The sequence below is a fragment of the Acomys russatus genome, chromosome 7 (assembly GCF_903995435.1).
Source record: "Acomys russatus chromosome 7, mAcoRus1.1, whole genome shotgun sequence".
In the NCBI taxonomy this organism is placed as follows: Eukaryota; Metazoa; Chordata; class Mammalia; order Rodentia; family Muridae; genus Acomys; species Acomys russatus.
In genome coordinates this window covers 9,964,112-9,982,967 of record NC_067143.1, presented here as the reverse complement: position 1 = coordinate 9,982,967, position 18,856 = coordinate 9,964,112, and the positions used below count along the sequence as shown (strand labels likewise).

At 40.6% G+C, this 18,856-nt stretch overlaps 1 protein-coding gene across 2 annotated transcripts in view; it reads right to left on the bottom strand.

Annotated features, from left to right (window-relative positions):
• Nell1 (neural EGFL like 1) overlaps nucleotides 1–18,856 on the bottom strand; it is an 884,393-nt gene that overhangs the window by 32,698 nt on the left and 832,839 nt on the right. The window contains exon 16 of one of the 2 annotated variants that reach the window (XM_051148614.1): nucleotides 14,256–14,396. The exons of the other annotated variant lie outside the window; for it this stretch is intronic. Within the exon in view, the coding sequence (XP_051004571.1) occupies nucleotides 14,256–14,396 (141 nt within the window). The remainder of the gene's footprint in view (nucleotides 1–14,255; nucleotides 14,397–18,856) is intronic. 2 annotated transcript variants of the gene reach the window in all.

The window sequence follows — 18,856 nt, the reverse complement described above, 5'->3', positions numbered from 1 at the left end:
CTTCTTACATGAAAATCAGTAACAACAAAAGCAAAAATAATCCAGCTGTTTCCTTAAACCTGCAACATTTAGTGAAACATTTCCAGTCTCCCTACTGGATATTTTTAAGCAAGTGCCAAAGAGAGGAGGCATGCTTTTCTCATCTACAGTATGACTGCAGCAATGTAATATTTAATGACAAATACATACAGAAAACCAGCTGGGTGAACCCAAACTAATCCCTGATCTGATGGATCATTCTTTGAAGCATACTGTCTAATTCTAGGATATTTCTTTTCTTTCTGGAGTCAACAAAAAGTCTTAGACATGAGGTATTACAAAGTCACTTATAATTGCCCTATAATTTACACAGAAGGCAAAGGATATAAATATATTACTAATGTAAGGTTTCTAAAGGCTGGTCTCAATCTGACAAACAAGAGGACTAGTTTAGAGTGGCCACAGATCTAAAGACTGCTGGTGTTCCTCCAATGGTCTGTTCACTGTTGTCTTTAACTTCTCATGGGTAATCAAGGGTCTTCTAGAATTTGCATCCTAGGGTAACATGTAGGGTACTGTTTCATGTTAAATAAAATGTAGGACGCTATTGCACATTAGATAACATGTAGAACACTGTTGCCCATTAGATAACATGTAGGACACTGTTGCACACTGGAATTTTGGAATGGCATCCCAAGAAGGGAAGTGATTGGTGAAAAGTCTAGTAAGAAAGTATGAAATCTTAAACAGCTTCTGATGGGTTTGTTTGAAGAATTTCATCTCTTTTGGTAAGTTTTTCTTCATGTCTATTCCTTCTCTTGCAGAGCTCTAATCATCTGATTTGATAAAAGCAGCTCTTGGGATACCTTTTGTAGTGAAAAGGCTATTGTCTGGAAAGACCTAGACAGCTTTACTAGGCAAAAATGAAATTTAAGCATACAGGTGGATATTTGATCCCAGTTTATAGACATTTTGGGAGCCTTTAATTACTGTTTTATTTTTGCATCTGTTATCCAAATGGATTCAAAACTTTATGGCCCCAAACTACGTTTGTTTCCAAAAAAAGTAAAGGAAACCCAAAATGTCCCATCCTTGAGCTGCCATAGTTACACCCACCTGAGTAACTAAGGTGGTCTGACCCACCCCATCCAATCATGCCACTTAGAAGACTTGAACAGGTATAAAATGGTTTCTAAAGCTCAGTGGGCATCCCTGAGATGACAACTGTAACCCCCCTACAATTCCTGTTACTTTTAGCCAACAGCTAAAGTCAGAGGCCTGTTTCTCACTCTCTGGGGGTGGTGTAGAATATCTTATCATGTGTCACCATTTAACAAACCCAGAATGGCTCACATGTATCATTGCCATAATTTTCTAGATTTAAAAAATTTACCATCCCCATTGGTAAATCTCCCACCATTCTCCTTTTTTACGTTTTCTTGTCTTTTAGAAATACCAGTCATGGGGCTGGAAAGAGTTCCGAGTTCCCAGTGGTTAAGAAAACCTCGGCTTAGCCAGAGGACCCAAATCAGCTCCCAGCATCCTTGTTAAATGGCTCCATCTGCACCTAACTATAGCACAAAAGGATCCCATATCTCTGTCCTCCAAGGGCAATCATGTGCACATACTTGCACATGTGTATACACTTGCATGCACATGCACAAACACATACATGCCTATATATAATTCTAAATAATACAAGAGTCTTAAAAATAACACATCAAAACAACAACAACAAAACCATATAGTCAGTTTTTTTAAAAAAAATTATTATTTATACAGTATTCTGTCTGCAGGCCAGAAGAGGGCACCAGATCTCATTATAGATGGTTGTGAGCCACCATGTGGTTGCTAGGAATTGAACTCAGAACCTTTGAAAGAACAACCAGTGTTCTTAACCTCTGAGCCATCTCTCCAGCCCCCATATAGTCACTTCTACACAAGTTAGAGTTTTATTCCACTTACCGGGGAACAGTCTCCATATTGCAAGTTTATTACTATTTAAGATTTTCTTTACTATTTAAAATATCTCTCTTACTATGCTCACTCACCTTTAACACTCCTTTGCTTTTCTTTAAGGGTGCTAGAGTTGAAACAAAAGAAATTCATGCCCTTAGAACAGGGTCCATCTATGCTCATCATGATAACTTGGGTATGGGCAAATGTCCTCATTGGTCATAAAGTAATCATTATAGAGATCCAAGATGCTGGTGTGAAGTGTGCATGGCATCTGAACAGCAGGACAGCAGTGAGAGCATAGTGACTTACAGGCTGTGCTGTAGGCACCAAAGCCCCAAATATTTGTGTTGCCAAGATGGTGTACAAAGTACTTGGTTCTAACCATAAGCCACCCTGCTAAACCTGGGAAAAACTCCCAGGCTCTGACTCTAGGGCTTCAGCCTCAGGCCATCTGCCTGTTCCCACCGTCTGTGGATACCTTCACTGTCACTAGCAGGTGGTTCAGGGTACTGAGGCTCACAGCCCAACATCCAACCTTCCAGCGGAGTGGATACCTTCTGATACATGAGCAAGCAGCTCCAACCTCAGCAAACCCATCAGAATAACACTTGACTTCTCAGCAGAGACCACAAAATCAGGAAGTGCCTAGGAAGACATCTTACAAACCCTAAGAGAACACAGATGCCAGTCCAGACTACTCTACACAGCAAAACTTTCAATCACCACAGACGGAGAAAACAGGATATTCTGTGACAGAACCAAATTTAAATAATATTTATGCTTAAACCCAGGGCTACAGAAAATACCAGAAGGAAAACTCTAAGGAAGGAGGTTAAATATACTTAAAAAAAGCACAGGGTATCAATAACTTCACTACAGCAAAACCAAAAGTAGACAAGCACACAAACACACTTCCACAATCAATATCAAATAAAAGGTTTTAACAGTCACTTGGCATTAATATCTCTCAACATCAATGGATTCAACTCTCCCATAGGAATAACCACATACTAACAGAATGGATGCATAAACAGGACCAATTATTCTGCTGCATACAAGAAACACACCTTAGGCACAAAGATAGACATTACCTGAGGTAAAGGGCTGAAAAAAGATTTTCCAAGCAAACAGACTCAAGAAACAAGCTGGCGTACCCATTCTAATATCAAATAAAGTAGAATTTCAACTAAAATTAATCAAAAGAGATGAAGAAAGACACTTAATACTCATCAAAGGAAAATTCCACTAAGATGACATCTCAGTTCTGAATATCCATGTCCCAATTATAAGGGCACCCACATTTATAAAAGAGACAGTATTAAAGCTTAAATCACACATCAAAACCCATACATTAATAACAGGAGACTTCAACACCCTACTATCACAAATGGACAGATCATCCAGACAGCAAATAAACAGAGAAATAATGGAACTAGCAGATGTCGTGATTCAAATGGACCTAATAGAATATACACAGGAAGCAGTTGAAGAGAAAGAATAGGAAGGGGGCCTACCATAGAGGTACTCTGAAAAAACTCCACCCAGCAGGACATCTAAGCAGATGCTGAGACACAGCCAAACTCCTCTGGGGTGGAGCACAGGGAGTCTTATGGAAAAGTTGGGGAGTAGAGGGACCTGGAGGGCACAGGAGAGCCACAAGGAGACCAATGGAGTCAAAAAATCTGGGCTCAGGTACAGAGACTGATGCACCAACCAAGGACCATGCATTGAGAGGATCTAGACCTCCCACTCACATGTAGTTGATAGGCAGCACAGTTTCCATATGAGTCCCATAATATGGGGAGTAGGGAATGCCTCTGACATGGACTTTGTTGCCCACTCTTCTATCACTTCCCCCTGGCAGGGAGGCCTTGCCAGAGGAAGAGGATATAGGCAGCTCAGTCAAGACTTGATAGACAGGGATCAGATGGTAGGGGAGAAGGGCTCTTCCTTTCTGAGTACTAGGGGAGGTGGGGTGTGGGGAATGAGGGAGGGAATATAAAATGAATAAATTAAAAATAAAGTAAAACATAATCATTTCACAGTCCCTTTATTCATTCATTTACTAACAGATATTTCTATAGCACATTTGATCTGCTAAGTATTTGCTTCGTTTTCACATCATTGTGAGACATGTCTCACAAAGGCAACATAAGGAAGATCTTTTTATCTTGGTTCACAGTTTGGAGGTACAGAGAGGACATAGCCACAGGCATGTGAGGTGATTGGTCATACTGCATTGGAAACAGAAGTTGATGATGACTGCTAGTTGTCACCACATTATTATTATTATTATTATTATTATTATTATTATTATTATTATTAATTACTATTACTACTACTACTCATTATTCAATTTGGGACCCCAGTTCATAGAATGGTACCATATTCAGAGAATACCTTACCTCTGAGTTAGTTCCCTCTGGAAATGCATTCACTTACAGATGCACACAAGGGTACGTCTCAGTGAGTCCCAAGGGAATATCACAATCCAATCAATTACCAATCAAAATGAACCATTCCACAGGGATACAACCCCATGTAAAGGACTTTTGGGCTTATATAGCTACGTGCTACATTAAAAATTGCTACTTCTACAAAAGACATCACATTTTCACACACCATAAAATTTCAACATTGGGAGAAACAGATTATGAGGAAGGTTTTCAACACTCTCAACTCCCCCATCACGATGTGGTCTATGGCTTCACAGCCTCCTCTCTCATTTCCCACCCTTCTACCAATATATCAGGTGCTTTATTAGGGTTATAGTGTCACAATCCCCCAAACACAATTAGCTCTCTTTATGGCTGTCTCCACTCAGACTCCTTTAGCTCCCTGGAGCATTTCCATCCACATGTGATTGGCCTGGAAACATTGTGTTCCCTTGACATGCATCTTTCCTCCTTCCTCTTCTCTCTCACTCTTCAAGGGAAACACCATGATGTTCCAACCCCACTCTCTTCAAAACATGACATATTTGGCTGGCACACAGTGTAACCTCTTCCACTCTCTGCATATCTCCTTTTCCTGCAACTGAGACTTCAAAAGTGAATGGTATTTTTTTTTTTTTTTTTTTTGCCCACGGTGCTCTATTTGATCTGAGTAGTGCTGTTTAAGCCTCAGTGATCATAAAGCCACAGGTAAATATACCACAGCAGCAGGGGTAACCTCACACTAAAGCAAACAATTCAATATTCATCACGAAGAAGTTGCAGATGCTTATGTCTGAATTGCTGCTTAGACATGATCTTTGCCTCTAATGCATTTAAGCCAGAAGTTTCTGTAATGAAAGGACTGTTCATACTGAGCCTCAAGAGGCAAGAAACTGACAACTGCATAGGATTCAATAGGAAGGATTATTTAGAAACTGAGAAAAGAAGGCAGATGAATCTCCCTGGAGAAAGGTTACAGATCTTCAGTCAGAAACTACTGAATATTTGAATCAGAATGGCAGCTGAGATGCCAATGCTGGCACCTGTCATTTCCACAGTGGTTGTTGCACTGTCGAGGGGCACTTTCTGAGATCCCAGGGTAAATATCTACTCATGTCCTCTCCAAGATGTAAACACAGATGTACTTACACAGTTACTTAGTGTTCCAGGGGCCTCTGGAGGTTTTCAGTGAAAGCCCATGGCAATGGTTTGCAGACGTGACTGAGCATCACATTAGCCAACAGGGCCTCATCAAAACCCTAATCACAGGGTTTGTGTCTGAAGTGGTTTAAATTTGCATCTCCAAGACCCTCAAGTGAAAGTCGGCAGTGCTGCATAGACAGTCACACAGTTGGAGTCACTACCAGAATCCACACAGGACACGTCCTCTCTGGGAATGAAGACTTCTGTGTGCCCTACTTACCCCTTTCCCACTGGTAGAAGTGGCTGACAACTCAAAAAGATAGCAAAAACTTCACTTCACACTTTTAAATAAGCCAGGCGCAGAGGCACCCCCTGGTAATTCCATTATGAGAGAAACCAAGGCAGGAAGATGGAAAGGTTTATGTTGCTACATGTGTGGCTCCAGGGCATCTGGGCCTGCATGATGAGGGTCTGTCAAAAATAAAATAAAATAAACCAGAAACAAAACCCTGAAAATTTGTCAGCAACAACTGATGACTGATATTTCAAGATGCTTCATCCACATGAGAATAAAGTTCTATAGAAAAGGCTAACAGTGCTTTAAAGCACTTTCTTTGTCTATGTTTTTCCTTGGGTAATACCCAACAATTACTTGTCTGCACATCCTAGGCCAGCTCCATAGAGCCTTCCTCATAGCTTTCCCTTCCTCTGACCTCCCACTGGATGGGTCATCACATGGTACAAAAGGGTCATCTCCAGCCTCTGAAGCCCTTCTACTGTGACTCAACATGGTCCTTGTAGAGACCACCTTTAAGATTGGTTGGAACTATGAAATCCTATTTTCAAGTCTCAGCCAACAAGAGAAGCTCTCTGAATGCTATTTGTAAAACAAATGAATCTGATTTAGAAACAAGACAAAATATCCATTCCACACAAAGCAGAATCACAACTGTCTAAAAAATGACCATGGAACCATTCATCTAAGAGGAAAGCCAACTACAGGTCAGGAGGCCAGACAGAACCCAACACCAAACAACAGAGCTGAATGATTTGTACTAAATGACAACATCAACAAAGTAAGTAATAGACACACAAGCACAGGTGAACATGACTTCCTTCTAAGAAAGTTCAACTTTTCATTTTAAAATATCTGCTATTTAAACAGCAGTTTGTGCACTCAGCAAATCTTTCCTACAGACATAGAAGAGAAATCTCTTTAGAATCTGCTCATTATTCAATGACACTGCAAGGGTAAGGCATTCTAGAAAATTCCAGTACACAGTACTGGCATCAGAAAGACTTCATTGAGTTGCATTCTGCATAGGAAATCAGTCTTCTTCACAAATGGACCCCCAAGTGGTTAGCTCTAAACACATGAACATAAAGCAACACTCAATGAACTCAGTAGTTTTTGTCTGTCGGTCTGTCTGTGTATGAATAATCAATAATCAAAATTGAAGAGGCCATATATTTAAGAGGTAGTAGGTGCTGATCCAGGAGAAGTTGATGTGGGGAGAGAAAAGGGTAGATATGATGTAGAGACAGAAGGCATGTATGAAATTCTCCAAAATAAAATAAATTTTAAAAATGCCTGAAAAATAAAGGAGATTAAGGGCAAATAAATTTGAGACATTCATAATGCATGGAGAAGACTCTGCTTATCTGTTCATTAAATGGTCATTATGCAAATCACTTTCTAACACAATTATTCTGAGTATAAATGAGTCAGTAAATGGAAAGCCCTTACAAACATTAGATAACATGTGGGGTTTAGATATAATTAGTAGATTTTTACATTTTTACCTGTGAGTCCAATTGTTCACATGCTGTCTGGTATGACGGTTACCCGGTCTGCTCTGATTTCTTTCTCCCCTAATTGCATCCATATGCTACAATTCCAACCACATCATTTTACAGGGAGGCTACTGTTTGCTTCATGGGTGATCTATGTGTTTGTTTGGTTTGGTTTTTGGACTCTCAAGTTTTAATATTCCTCAGGGATGAATCTTCTGCACCATCCATAAGACCAATGTCTTATGGATATTATACAAGCATGTATGCATGTTTATGTATGCACGCATACATTTACATGCATGCCTGTGTGTTTGTATTTGTGTGTGTGTGCACCAACATCCTAATTTTCTTCTGTTTTTGTTTACATAGTGGCCATCTGATAAGAACTGAGCCTCAGACTCTCCATACCTTGATGACCATTGCTAGTTTCTGAGACTATTGGGAACATGTTTCAGCATGGAAATTGATTCCCAAGAGTCGGATCACAATGCAACAGTGTTTAGGGATGTGACCTTTAAGGGGTGACTGTATCAACAGGGTTCTGACCTCATGAGTGGATTATTCCATTTGTATACTCTGACCCTAAAGAGCCAATACAGGGGGCCTGGCTGAAAGAAGTAGACCAGGGCCTGTCCTTGAAGGACACACATTGGTCCAGCCATTCATTATACCTCTTTTTTAAATTTGCTCCCTGGACATCGTAAGGTGAGCAATTTTATCCATCACATGATCTATGCCATGATGTACTACCTTGCTATGGACCCAAAGGCAACAGAGTTGGCTAAAAATAGACCAAAGCCACTAAAACCTTCCTGCTTTCAGATTGTCCATCTCAGATATATTGTCACAGCAACACATGGATGAGTAACATAGAGTGACTAATAGTATAGACCTGATAGGTAATTGGACATCCCATTAGAATGCTACCAAATACCTGGTTTTAGTTCCAAAATTCAACAATATACAGGCTTGCCCTGTCAGCCTGTTTATCCAGGTGACTGCTGAGCCTTGGGTATGACAGACTCTGAATCAGTGTCATGTTTAAAGTGTTTATCACTGAAATGAAGATGAGCATTTGTTTTCCCAGAAGTCTCTACAACTCATCCTGTCTACTTGCCATGCTTGACAGGTCCAGGTCTGTACACATGTGGCTGGACTTGCAATGGAAAAGCAAGTTCCCAGAGCTGCTGACAGGACTATTCTCATCTGATTCATCAGATGCAGATAACCCCACTGTGAGATCTTTTGTGGGTACCCAGATATCCATACATAAGTGTGGAGTGTGTTCTTAACCTCTCTATCTGGGTCCTAGTGACACTGGTACATACTGTATCTACCTTTCCCTACTTGATCTCTTGGTCCACCTGAAAATATTGATAAATTCTAACTTGCAAGGAAATGCCACAAGTTGTGCTAACAAAGATTTTAAATAAGAAATTCCATCACAGCCTTCCCTAGTTGTTTTGTTATTTGTTGTTACTTTGTACAGTGATAAAAGTTAACAATAAACAGATAACACACTGTTGTTTAAAACACTATTTTAATAACTGATAATAATAAATATCAGTTTTCTCTTCATTATATGGTGACAGCAGGTGCACAGCTGCCCATGTGACCATACTGTTTAATTGTGACCAGAGAGCAGAGCAGAGTGTGGTGTCTGTTTCACTCTACTGTGACCTCTGGAGAAGGTAGTAACAGGAGGCTGACAGCTGCTGAGTGTGGTAGAATAACCATGTCTTCCTCCTGTGTACCTCAACAAAATAAATTTTGTCGGATTCTGAAAATTTTTATTAATTACTATAAGGCATTCCAATGCGATTTAACTTAATACAGAAACACAGAACTACAAAATGCTGTAGAGATGAAAGAACTGACTAATAACGTAAGACTTACCTGGTAAATTCTGCTATAAATAAATAGCTGTGGATCCATATAAGCTGGAAAGTTTTTTTTTTTTTAACTATTTTCATTAACAGAGAAAAGTTATTACAATGGTTTCACATGATAATGAAGATTTTTTTTCCCTAGTCACTTGGAGATGGTTTTAAAGACTACTGTAGTCTGGGTCCCATGTAAGACAAGCTGATAATGATTCTCCTGATTGTACGACTAGATCATGAAACCTTTTTAAAAAGGTACCTGAGATCTCCTGTGAACTATGTACGGAGATTCCATTTGGGGAGTAAGATGTGACTGGAACTTTGCCCAGTAGAACTTGGGATGCAGGCTAATAAGAGAGAAAGATGTAAACAAAAAAATAATGCCTTGAAGATGGATGGAATAAGGGGCTGAACAGGCTGGAGTAGCCACCGTGCAGAGCCCGAAAAATACCAAAGGAAAAGAAAGGCCCATATTCAGGACTGAGAACATGGTGACAGAATGACATGGAGTCGGAGATGAAGAGAATCTTCCACAATGTCTAGAGTACCGCTTCTTCTTTCTATAAGCCATCATTACGTTTATCGTGTTTCACCTCAGTTCTTGGTGACACAGACCACTATGCATGGATAGAAAAGCCGCTGTGAGGCTGAGGCAATGGTTCCGCAATAAAGCATCTGCCCTATAAGCATGAGGAACTAGGTTCCAATCCTTAGCACATGTTTAAAATGCTTGCATAGTGATACATGTCCATAACCCTAATGCTGAGGGGAAGCAGAGACGGAAGGATCCCTGAGGCTCGATGGCCAATCAGGTACTTGCTCTGGGTTCAGTGAAAAATCCTGTCCTAATAGGAAGATGAAAGTGATCGCAGAAGACAGCCAACATTAATGTTTGTCCTCTGCACACCTGCATGTACAGATGTTCATACTGCACACACACACACACACACACACACACACACACACACACACACACACACATACAGCTGTTTACAATTTCCACACTGGCCTTGAAAATCACAGATTTCTACTGCTTTATCAAAACACTGCACCATAGCAGGCCACTGGCCCATTCCGATAACAGCAAACACAAGGTATTTGTGTGTCCTAGCCTCATTTGTTTATTATACAAATGAACAAGACAGAGAACAATCACTACTAACGAGTCTCTTGTATATGGTGACTGTGCCTTGATAAAGCCTAGTGCCATTCATTTCTCGGACCACGTGATCTATTTTTGGAAGAAGCGGCCAATCTTGACTTTTTATAGATAGAAATAATTCTTGTGTGAGTGCTATTCTTTATTGTGTCAGTGCCATAGAATTTCTGATGAAGTGAATATAGCAGGTGTTATTATCACCCTCTCACAAAAACCCAGCATAGGATGATGAGACTATTCTTCTAAATGCCTAAATGGCCATAATTTTAGATTCTAATGCTTGTATTCCTACCATTGTCTGAGGGAGATCATAGCTGAGTCTGTTTTGCAAAGCCATCTTTTTATTTTAAAGGTTGTTTAGGAACTGCCTAGTCTTCTAAATTCAATCCTTAGTAGTTTATGCTACTTGGGGCTTATTCGGGTGTGATAATTTTCACTGGCAGTAAGCTCTGTTATTATTATTCCATGTTTTCAGTTCATAAATCCCCCAAGAACAGACACCTCCATTTGTTCAATTAGATCCCAGAAGGTGTGATGCACAGTGGGCGTGGTGGTGGCGCTCATTGAATTTCTTTTCTAGAATGTCTCTAGTGGTTTTACAAAATCTAGCATCTTTTGCCTTGCAGAACTATCTATAGACCTTGCTATGTCAAGTCAAAAGGGAAACATAGATGACCTCATATATTTTGAATGTCAGTTCTTTCAATCATTGGACACAGCTATATTGAATACTGTATTTTTTCTAGAGGCTGCAGGTACGGTATTGAAAGACAGGCAAGGTCTCTACCTCCTAAAAACAAGAAACTGGCCGGTCAGTGGTGGTGCATGCCTTTAATGCCAGTATTTAGGAGGGAGAGCCTGGTGGATCACTGTGAGTTCGAGGCCAGCCTGGTCTACAAGGTGAGTCCAGGATAGCCAAGGCTACACAGAGAAACACTGTCTCAACCCACCCAAAAAGAGACACACACACACACACACACACACACACACACACATAAACAAAGTGTTTGAGGAAGATAAAATACAGATTATTTAATAACAGTCAAACTGGCTCTCCCTAAATGAGAACATTTGATGTGACACCTAACTATAGGCAGCTATGTCAAGTGCCAGCGAGAACAGTAAAGACACATACCAGGCATCAGGAGGCACTCACATGTTCAAGGCCTGGACAAAACAAACAGGCTAGCACAGAGGTGATGAAGTAAGGAAGTAGACAGGGACAATGACACCTAAGAGCTTGAAAGCTATGTGAAAGTTAGAAAGCTGCTCACAGACAAGAGGTATTAAAAATTAGTTGGAACAGAATGGCACAGTACCCCAATTTATACATTTGCTTGTCCAGGAAAAAGTCGGAGTCAATCAAGTGGTTATCAGTTACCAAAGAAACATTGAGTGGTAGTCAGAATTCCAATCTCATGTTTCTTGAAAAGTGAGAAAAAGAAAAATAACTCAGATTACCAATTAAATTTGGAGTGCTGTGAATAATAACATCTTCTCTTGTTAAAAAACCACATCAGAGATGGCCCCTGTGCACAATAGGAGTCAGTCCATGGATGAAGCAAGGGCGTGCATGAACTCATGCACAGATACATGTGTATACACACAAACATTCACATGTGCACACCTGAGCATGTGCATGCATGCCACTTAGCCTGGCAGTCAGAAACCAAAATTGGGACAGTAACACATCACCTTACCATGCCAGTTCTATCAGAACACGTACACACAGTGCCTGTCCTTGGCATCCATGATGCTGGCTCCCTTGACCTGGGTTGGACTCTACTTAGTATGAAATAAACCTTATGTTTGGAAGCAAGCACCTACCCTTGTCTGTGTTGGAGTTTCTTTTGTAATCACATAATGTAGCTGCATCTCCAAATTTATTATACACTGACTATAAACAATCTCATTGCAAAGGCAGCAGAATGAAGCATGTTTTGAAACTGGAACACGGTATTGAAACTGTCTCTAGTAAAAGGACTGAAATCACTAGACTAGAGGAGTAATCGTTCCTAAGAACACATCAAGGAGAGAAACATGTGCGCGCATGTGCGCGCGCGCGCACACACACACACACACACACACACACACACACACACACACACACAAGCCCTCAGCTGGCTTCCCATCCACAGAGGAGGCACACCATAGGCAGAGGCGTGCAGCCACACGGCAAGTCCAGTCATTTCTGATATTGTTTTAACTAGATGGTTTCTAAAACTCCTTATAACTAAAATCCAAGCAATTATATGTTACATATCACTACCAAAGATTAAAATATTATTTCAGCCATCAAAGTTAGTAGCATATACATTAATATTGTCTCTTTCTTCAGTCCTTGGGTGTAGCCATTTGATCTACTTTCCACATAAACTCTATGACACAATATACCCAACAACAATATGTGAAGCAAGTATGTGAAACTTGATAAAGGAAACACTCTCGAAGTTATAAACCATTATTTCAATAGTAATAGAAATGATGGTGAGTATTGAAAAGAATGCTGAAATGTGCTGACGTTTAAGATAAACACTAATACATTTTTTTTTGAACTGCACACTTGGTTTATTCATCTTTTTCAACAAATGACTGTTAAGCTTATGCTGGCAGGCCAGCAGTTAATGTTTAATAATCATACTATCTGAAGTTACCCTCTGATTCATCATCCAGCTTCTTTTTTTTCTTCTTCTTCTTCCATTTTTGATACTCTATAGTGGTATGATTCAATCTTTAATCCCAGCACTCGGGAGGCAGAGGCAGGTGGATCTCTGTGAGTTTGAGGCCAGCCTGGTCTACGAAGGTAGATCCAGGACAGGCATGTTCATAGCGGCCTTATTCATAATAGCCAGAACACTAATACATTTTTAATGTTTAATAGATGCCAACCCAATTAGCTATTACACTGTCCATCACAATTAGACATAAGCATCGGCTCCATTTTACAGATGCGAATAGCTGTGGCACAGACTACTGTTTCCCCCAAAGCAATATATTCAGAAGCAGAAGAGTGCGACTTGTGCTGGTGGTACAGCCTACCCTGAGGGTCTAAGCTTTGTAACTACCACACATCATATAGCCCAACAGCAAGAGACTGGAGGACAGTTTATGCTGTGTCCCTCTGTGGCTTAGCTGTCTTTTTGTTTCACTGTAACTGGCAGAGAAGTTAAGAAAATGCTGATTAAATCACAGTAAATACCATCCGTCTTCATCTGACCACATGGAACCGGAATGAACGAGATTGGCCATGGACGTTAAATCTTCAATCAGCCAAGTTCCTTCAAAGTTCTAGAGTCTTAAGCTTAAGAATTCTGCTAACTTCTTATGTTGAAACATTAGCAGAATCCCAGGCAGAATGGTGGCTAGAGGTGACACTGAGAGTGATGGTAGCAGCAGCAACAGCAACAACGATAAGGTTAACACAAAATGAATTGTATGCATGCTATAAGTTCAAAGCTGCAATTTTAAACAGACATTCCATCTTGTCCCCAAAAGACACATGCGTCATTATTCCTTTTACACATACCCAGAGGAAGGATCAGAGAGAACAGTGACTTCTGAGAGTTTAAATTTAAGCTGCACTTTTAAATTCTAAATCTAGCCCTATTTCCACTTGTCAGCTGCTTCTCCCACTGTCAAAAAACTTCGGCATGTCACCACGATTTTTCAGAGAAAGAACAAACATTCTCAGCACACAGAACCAGTCCGTGTTCCTCTGAGTGCTGCACTTTGGTACAAAATTCCAAATACATCGCTCTCTATAATCCCTGGCCTAACCTCTAAATTGTAGGGGAAGAAAATTTGAAAAAGCTGAATTTAGTCAGTGAGTGGTCACATGGAGTTGCAAAGCAAGTCAACCTTTTCCAACAATCCAGGTGCAGGGTGTTGCTGAGAGCTGCTTACCAATGCAGGACTCCCCGGACAGTGAGTAGGCCCCATCGTCATGGAAACCGCTTCTGCACTCACAGTGGTACCACCCTGGCAGGTTAACGCAGCGGGAGTGGTTGTGGCACTCAACGAATCCCTCTGCACATTCATCAATATCTGCCTCAGAGAAAAACACAAGCCCACCGGGACATTAGTGTCTTTACACTAACCTTTCAGTAAATACCTCAAACATGCTTATGTCAACAGATGTCAACATACCAATTACAGTTGATGTGTTATCTAAAATAAAAGTTACAGAAAAATCCAGCATAATACCCCAGAATCCAAAAAATGTTGAAAGCTTCACTCACATAAAGAGCAATATGGATGAAAACTGGTAGTCCCTGAGTACATTCCTCAGATAGGAGGGCATCTGAATGACTAAAATCTGATGACATGTTCTATTGGACAAAGAAGGCTGTTCTCAGACTCGGTGTTCCTAATTAGTAATTCTAGATAGTGTTACATGTTCTTTGAAGATACTTAAGAACAGATGAGATTAGGGAAATCCCATATTAAGAGTGGTCTAAGCCGGGTGGTGGTGGTGCACACCTTTAATCCCAGCAGGGGATTCCTTCAGGAGGAAGAGGCATTTATATGGATTTCTATGAGTTTGAGGCCTGCCTTGTCTTCAGAGTGAGTTCCAGGATAGCCAGGGCTACACAGAGAAACCCTGTCTTGAAAATCTAAAACCAAAACCTTTTAAGAAATCCAGAAATTTATATATGTCTACATGTATAATTTTACACACATACACACACACACACACAAATTGTAGAATAAGGAAACTTGAAAATTAGTTAATTTAACCAACAGATGGCTATCTTTATATACTGAGAGTTGAAAGCAGGGAGCTACTCCTGCAGAGTCCAGAGGGATAAATGGCATATCTAGAATTTGTTTATACTCCTGACAGAGAAAGCATGTGTGCAAGAGCATGTACACATACACACACATCATATACAGGCACACAGGCACATACACACACACCAACATGCACATGCATATGCCACACAGCACCATGCAAATACTATTCTCCATTATACAAATTTATTTCACTATTTAATGTTTCTCTTGGAAAGGCTTCAATATCTCATGGATCTCTTGTTCTGGAGAAAACAATCTGAGGATGATAGCATGCCGACTTACTAATATAGTTAATAAAAAAGAATATTCTCCACCTATTCTTGATGAATGGAAGTCTCTTGCTTAGTTAATGAAAGTCTCTCAAGCTTTGCTTGCTTTCTCTGTGATCTGATTCTTCACAATCAGCAAACGCCATAGTCATGCACATAATTTTAAGCCCGAGGACTTGCCCCTAAGATAAACTGGGCAGAATCTGGTTGCTCATTGCCGTGCCAGAAGTGGCTCCTTCTGACAAATTCCTCCTAACAGTTATTTCTTGGGGTCTAGTCACTGCTGGCTAAAAACCTTCTCCTTGTTCTCCTGGAAATATCTTAACTGTGGCATACATGAACAGGAATTTAATTAACACTGAAATATAAAACATAATGAATGGGATTTCTTTCAACAAGGCCCCCTGAAGGTATCAGCTTGGAGTCAGTCAATTACTTCTTTGAAGCCTGAATTGTGCACTGAGCTAAGATTTAGCCTGAAATATGACACTGTCACCTCGTGACAAGCCAGCTGAGTAAAGAGTAAAACCAGCTGAGTCTAAGAGCTCCTTTAACTGTACAGAGAAAGCTCTGTCCTATTGTGAGTCTTAACACATGCATCCCTTTTACATGACGCTCCCAATAGGCATCCTGCTTGCTAGGACCCAACACTTCTGTGACATCTTCAGACACTGCAATGAGATTGCGTGTGCATTTATATAAATCCCTTGAAATGAGTTCTTAACGTTTAATATTGATTGTCACTTCCCAAACTGTACATGTGGAAACTGTGAGTCAGACTAAAATTTGAAAAAAATTAACAACAACAACAACAACAACAACAAAAGCCCAACAACAACAGCAACAAAAAAATGAAATGAGACGGGATAGGGTTTCAGTTCACATGGGGGAAAGGCTTTCTTCAGGTTAAGAGTGGGCAAAATGTCCTCATTTCTACTACAGACAGAATTCTACCTAAAAATGGGCAACTTTGGGTGCAGGCAGAGTTGACAGCCAACCTCTGCCAAGACAGGCTAAGCAAGTCCTCAATAGTTAGTGACTCACAAATATGTCTGTCAGACATATTGGGCCAGAAGGCTGAAGATGATGCTCCAACATTATAGAGAATTTTGGGTGACTGTTCAGGTAGCAAACTGTCTCTGTCATCTTGTCATTTGGGAAGTTGCTAACCTGAACTCCTGGTATACTCAAGTACTTAATTTTATTCTTTCTCACGTTTCTGATGGAGTTGAAGACCAGGTAGCTTAGTTTTACAATGAAGCTTAGTTGTTTAAGAGTTAAGATGTTTTCTAGAAATTATTATAATGAGTGAGTTCACCCAGAAGCAAAAAGAGACAAACGGTATATACTCACTTATATCAAAACACTAGTCCAAGGGATACCTACCATGAAAAACTTTACTTACCAAAAAAAGTGGGTCAGAAGAGAGGACATCCTATTGAGACTCTAGGCGAGAGTAGCATGGAAGAATGGGGAAATAGTAGGACCCACAGGGTTCTGGAAACCTACAATAAAAACTTTATAACAGGCAGATCTGGGTCCTGGGCTCCTCCTCAAACTAAGGCACCAGCCAAGGAGAATATAGGCAGTAAGCTCTGAACCCCTACCAGGACCTAGCCGACGAACATGATATTCTCCACCGTTGAGTGGCGAGGGAGATCTGACTCTCACATGAACTCTGGTGCCCCTTTTCTGACTATGTCTCCTGGATGGGGAGGCCTGGCAGCACTCAGAGGAAGGATAGCAAGTTACCAAGAAGAGACTTGATATTCTAAGAGCATATATAGGGGGAGGAGGTCTCCCTCAATCACAGACATAGGGGAGGGGAGAAGGGGGAAGTGGGAGGGAGGGAAGAATGGGAGGAAATAGGAGAAGGGCTAACAATCGAGATGTAATATGAATAAATTAATAAAATTTTAAAAAAAGAGTTAAGATGTTTTTAGGTCTAGATAGATTATTTAAGTTGATAATGACAAGATGTTATGGAGATTGATTTACACTCAGAATTCTAGATGCACCAAGATAGGAAAGATGTTTTCTTCAAGACTGTCAAATACAAACAGCCAAACCACCAAAAATGTAACAGTTATATAATTCCTGATTATTCCATGGGTTTTCTTGCTATAGGCAGATTATTGTATATATGTGCAATAATATAAATATATATGTAAAAAACAAAAAAAAAGATGCTAAGTTAAAATTCTGGAATATCATTCTAGGAGGCTAGAGAACCTCTGGCTTCCTCTGGAAACAAAAACAACAATGACAGCTCCCCCTTGCCCTGAGTTGACTCACCACAGCTGAGTCTGGGAGTCTGCAAGGGATAGCCACAGACCATGTGCAGGTATGGCTGCGTGTCTCAGTGGAAAAAAAAATAATAAAACTAGAAACCGGTTCTATCTGGACCCTCACTGCAAGTGGGGAGCACACACGTGTGGCACACTCATAACACTGCTTATCCCTTTTTCACAGTGACAACAGTGCTCAGTGTGGCCACCGCAGGTCCAAATAGAGAAAACACACAGAGGGGTTTCAGCCACATCAGGTCTTCACAAAATACAAGTGATGATTCTCCCCAAAGCCAGGGCTGCCTTTATCTGTGGAGACTTGTTTCCCACCCCCACCCCCCCCCAGTCAGCACTTGCTGCTAGCAAACAAACAAAACAGATGTTGTGGGAATGGGGTCTCCAAGAGTTTAGTGTGGAACCCAGCTTTCTTGCTTAAGGGATTCCAATGAACTAGAGTGAGCAAAGCTGGCTGTCACATGCCGCTCATCCTAAAGGAAACAGACAACAGCAAGGCTTTTCTTTCCACTAGCAAGAGCCCAGATTTTTTCTAAATCTCAGCGTAATCCAGATAGACCTGAAAAGCTGAGGAAGATGCTGGGGTGATATTTGAGGATGGAACTCAGAGTACGGCTAGTATTTTTTATCCACGTAAGCTACACAAACTAACATCATTGTCAAAGTTGCTGTGCTGAACCATGATGAAAACTCTAGCTATGTCTGAGTCTGCATCAGTCACAATAGCACCCCTGTATCAATGAGCCCAGAAAGAAGGGTTTATATGAAGACAATGCGTTTATTCAGTCCTCTGAATATTTTAAGATGAACTCTGTAAACATTTATTTTATTATTGTGGTAGATGTGGAGTTGAACGCAGCATCATTGCCTCAATGCAAAAGTTCACAATCAAGAAATAGAAAGTGTTTCCAGGTGTTCCTCAACGCTCAACCAGGATCACCTTCTCCAGCTCCCTCCCTCCCCCAGTGCCTCAGGGTCTACGTAGTGCATACATTTTACTACATCTTGTTCTAACACACGTTTCCCTTTGCCTATGTCAGTCAAATAACAATTTCCCAAGAATAGGGGTGAGGAGAATTTCATTTAGGCTTACATTCATCCTTAGCAAGTGAGTGGTAAGCCTTGGGAAAGTACTTAA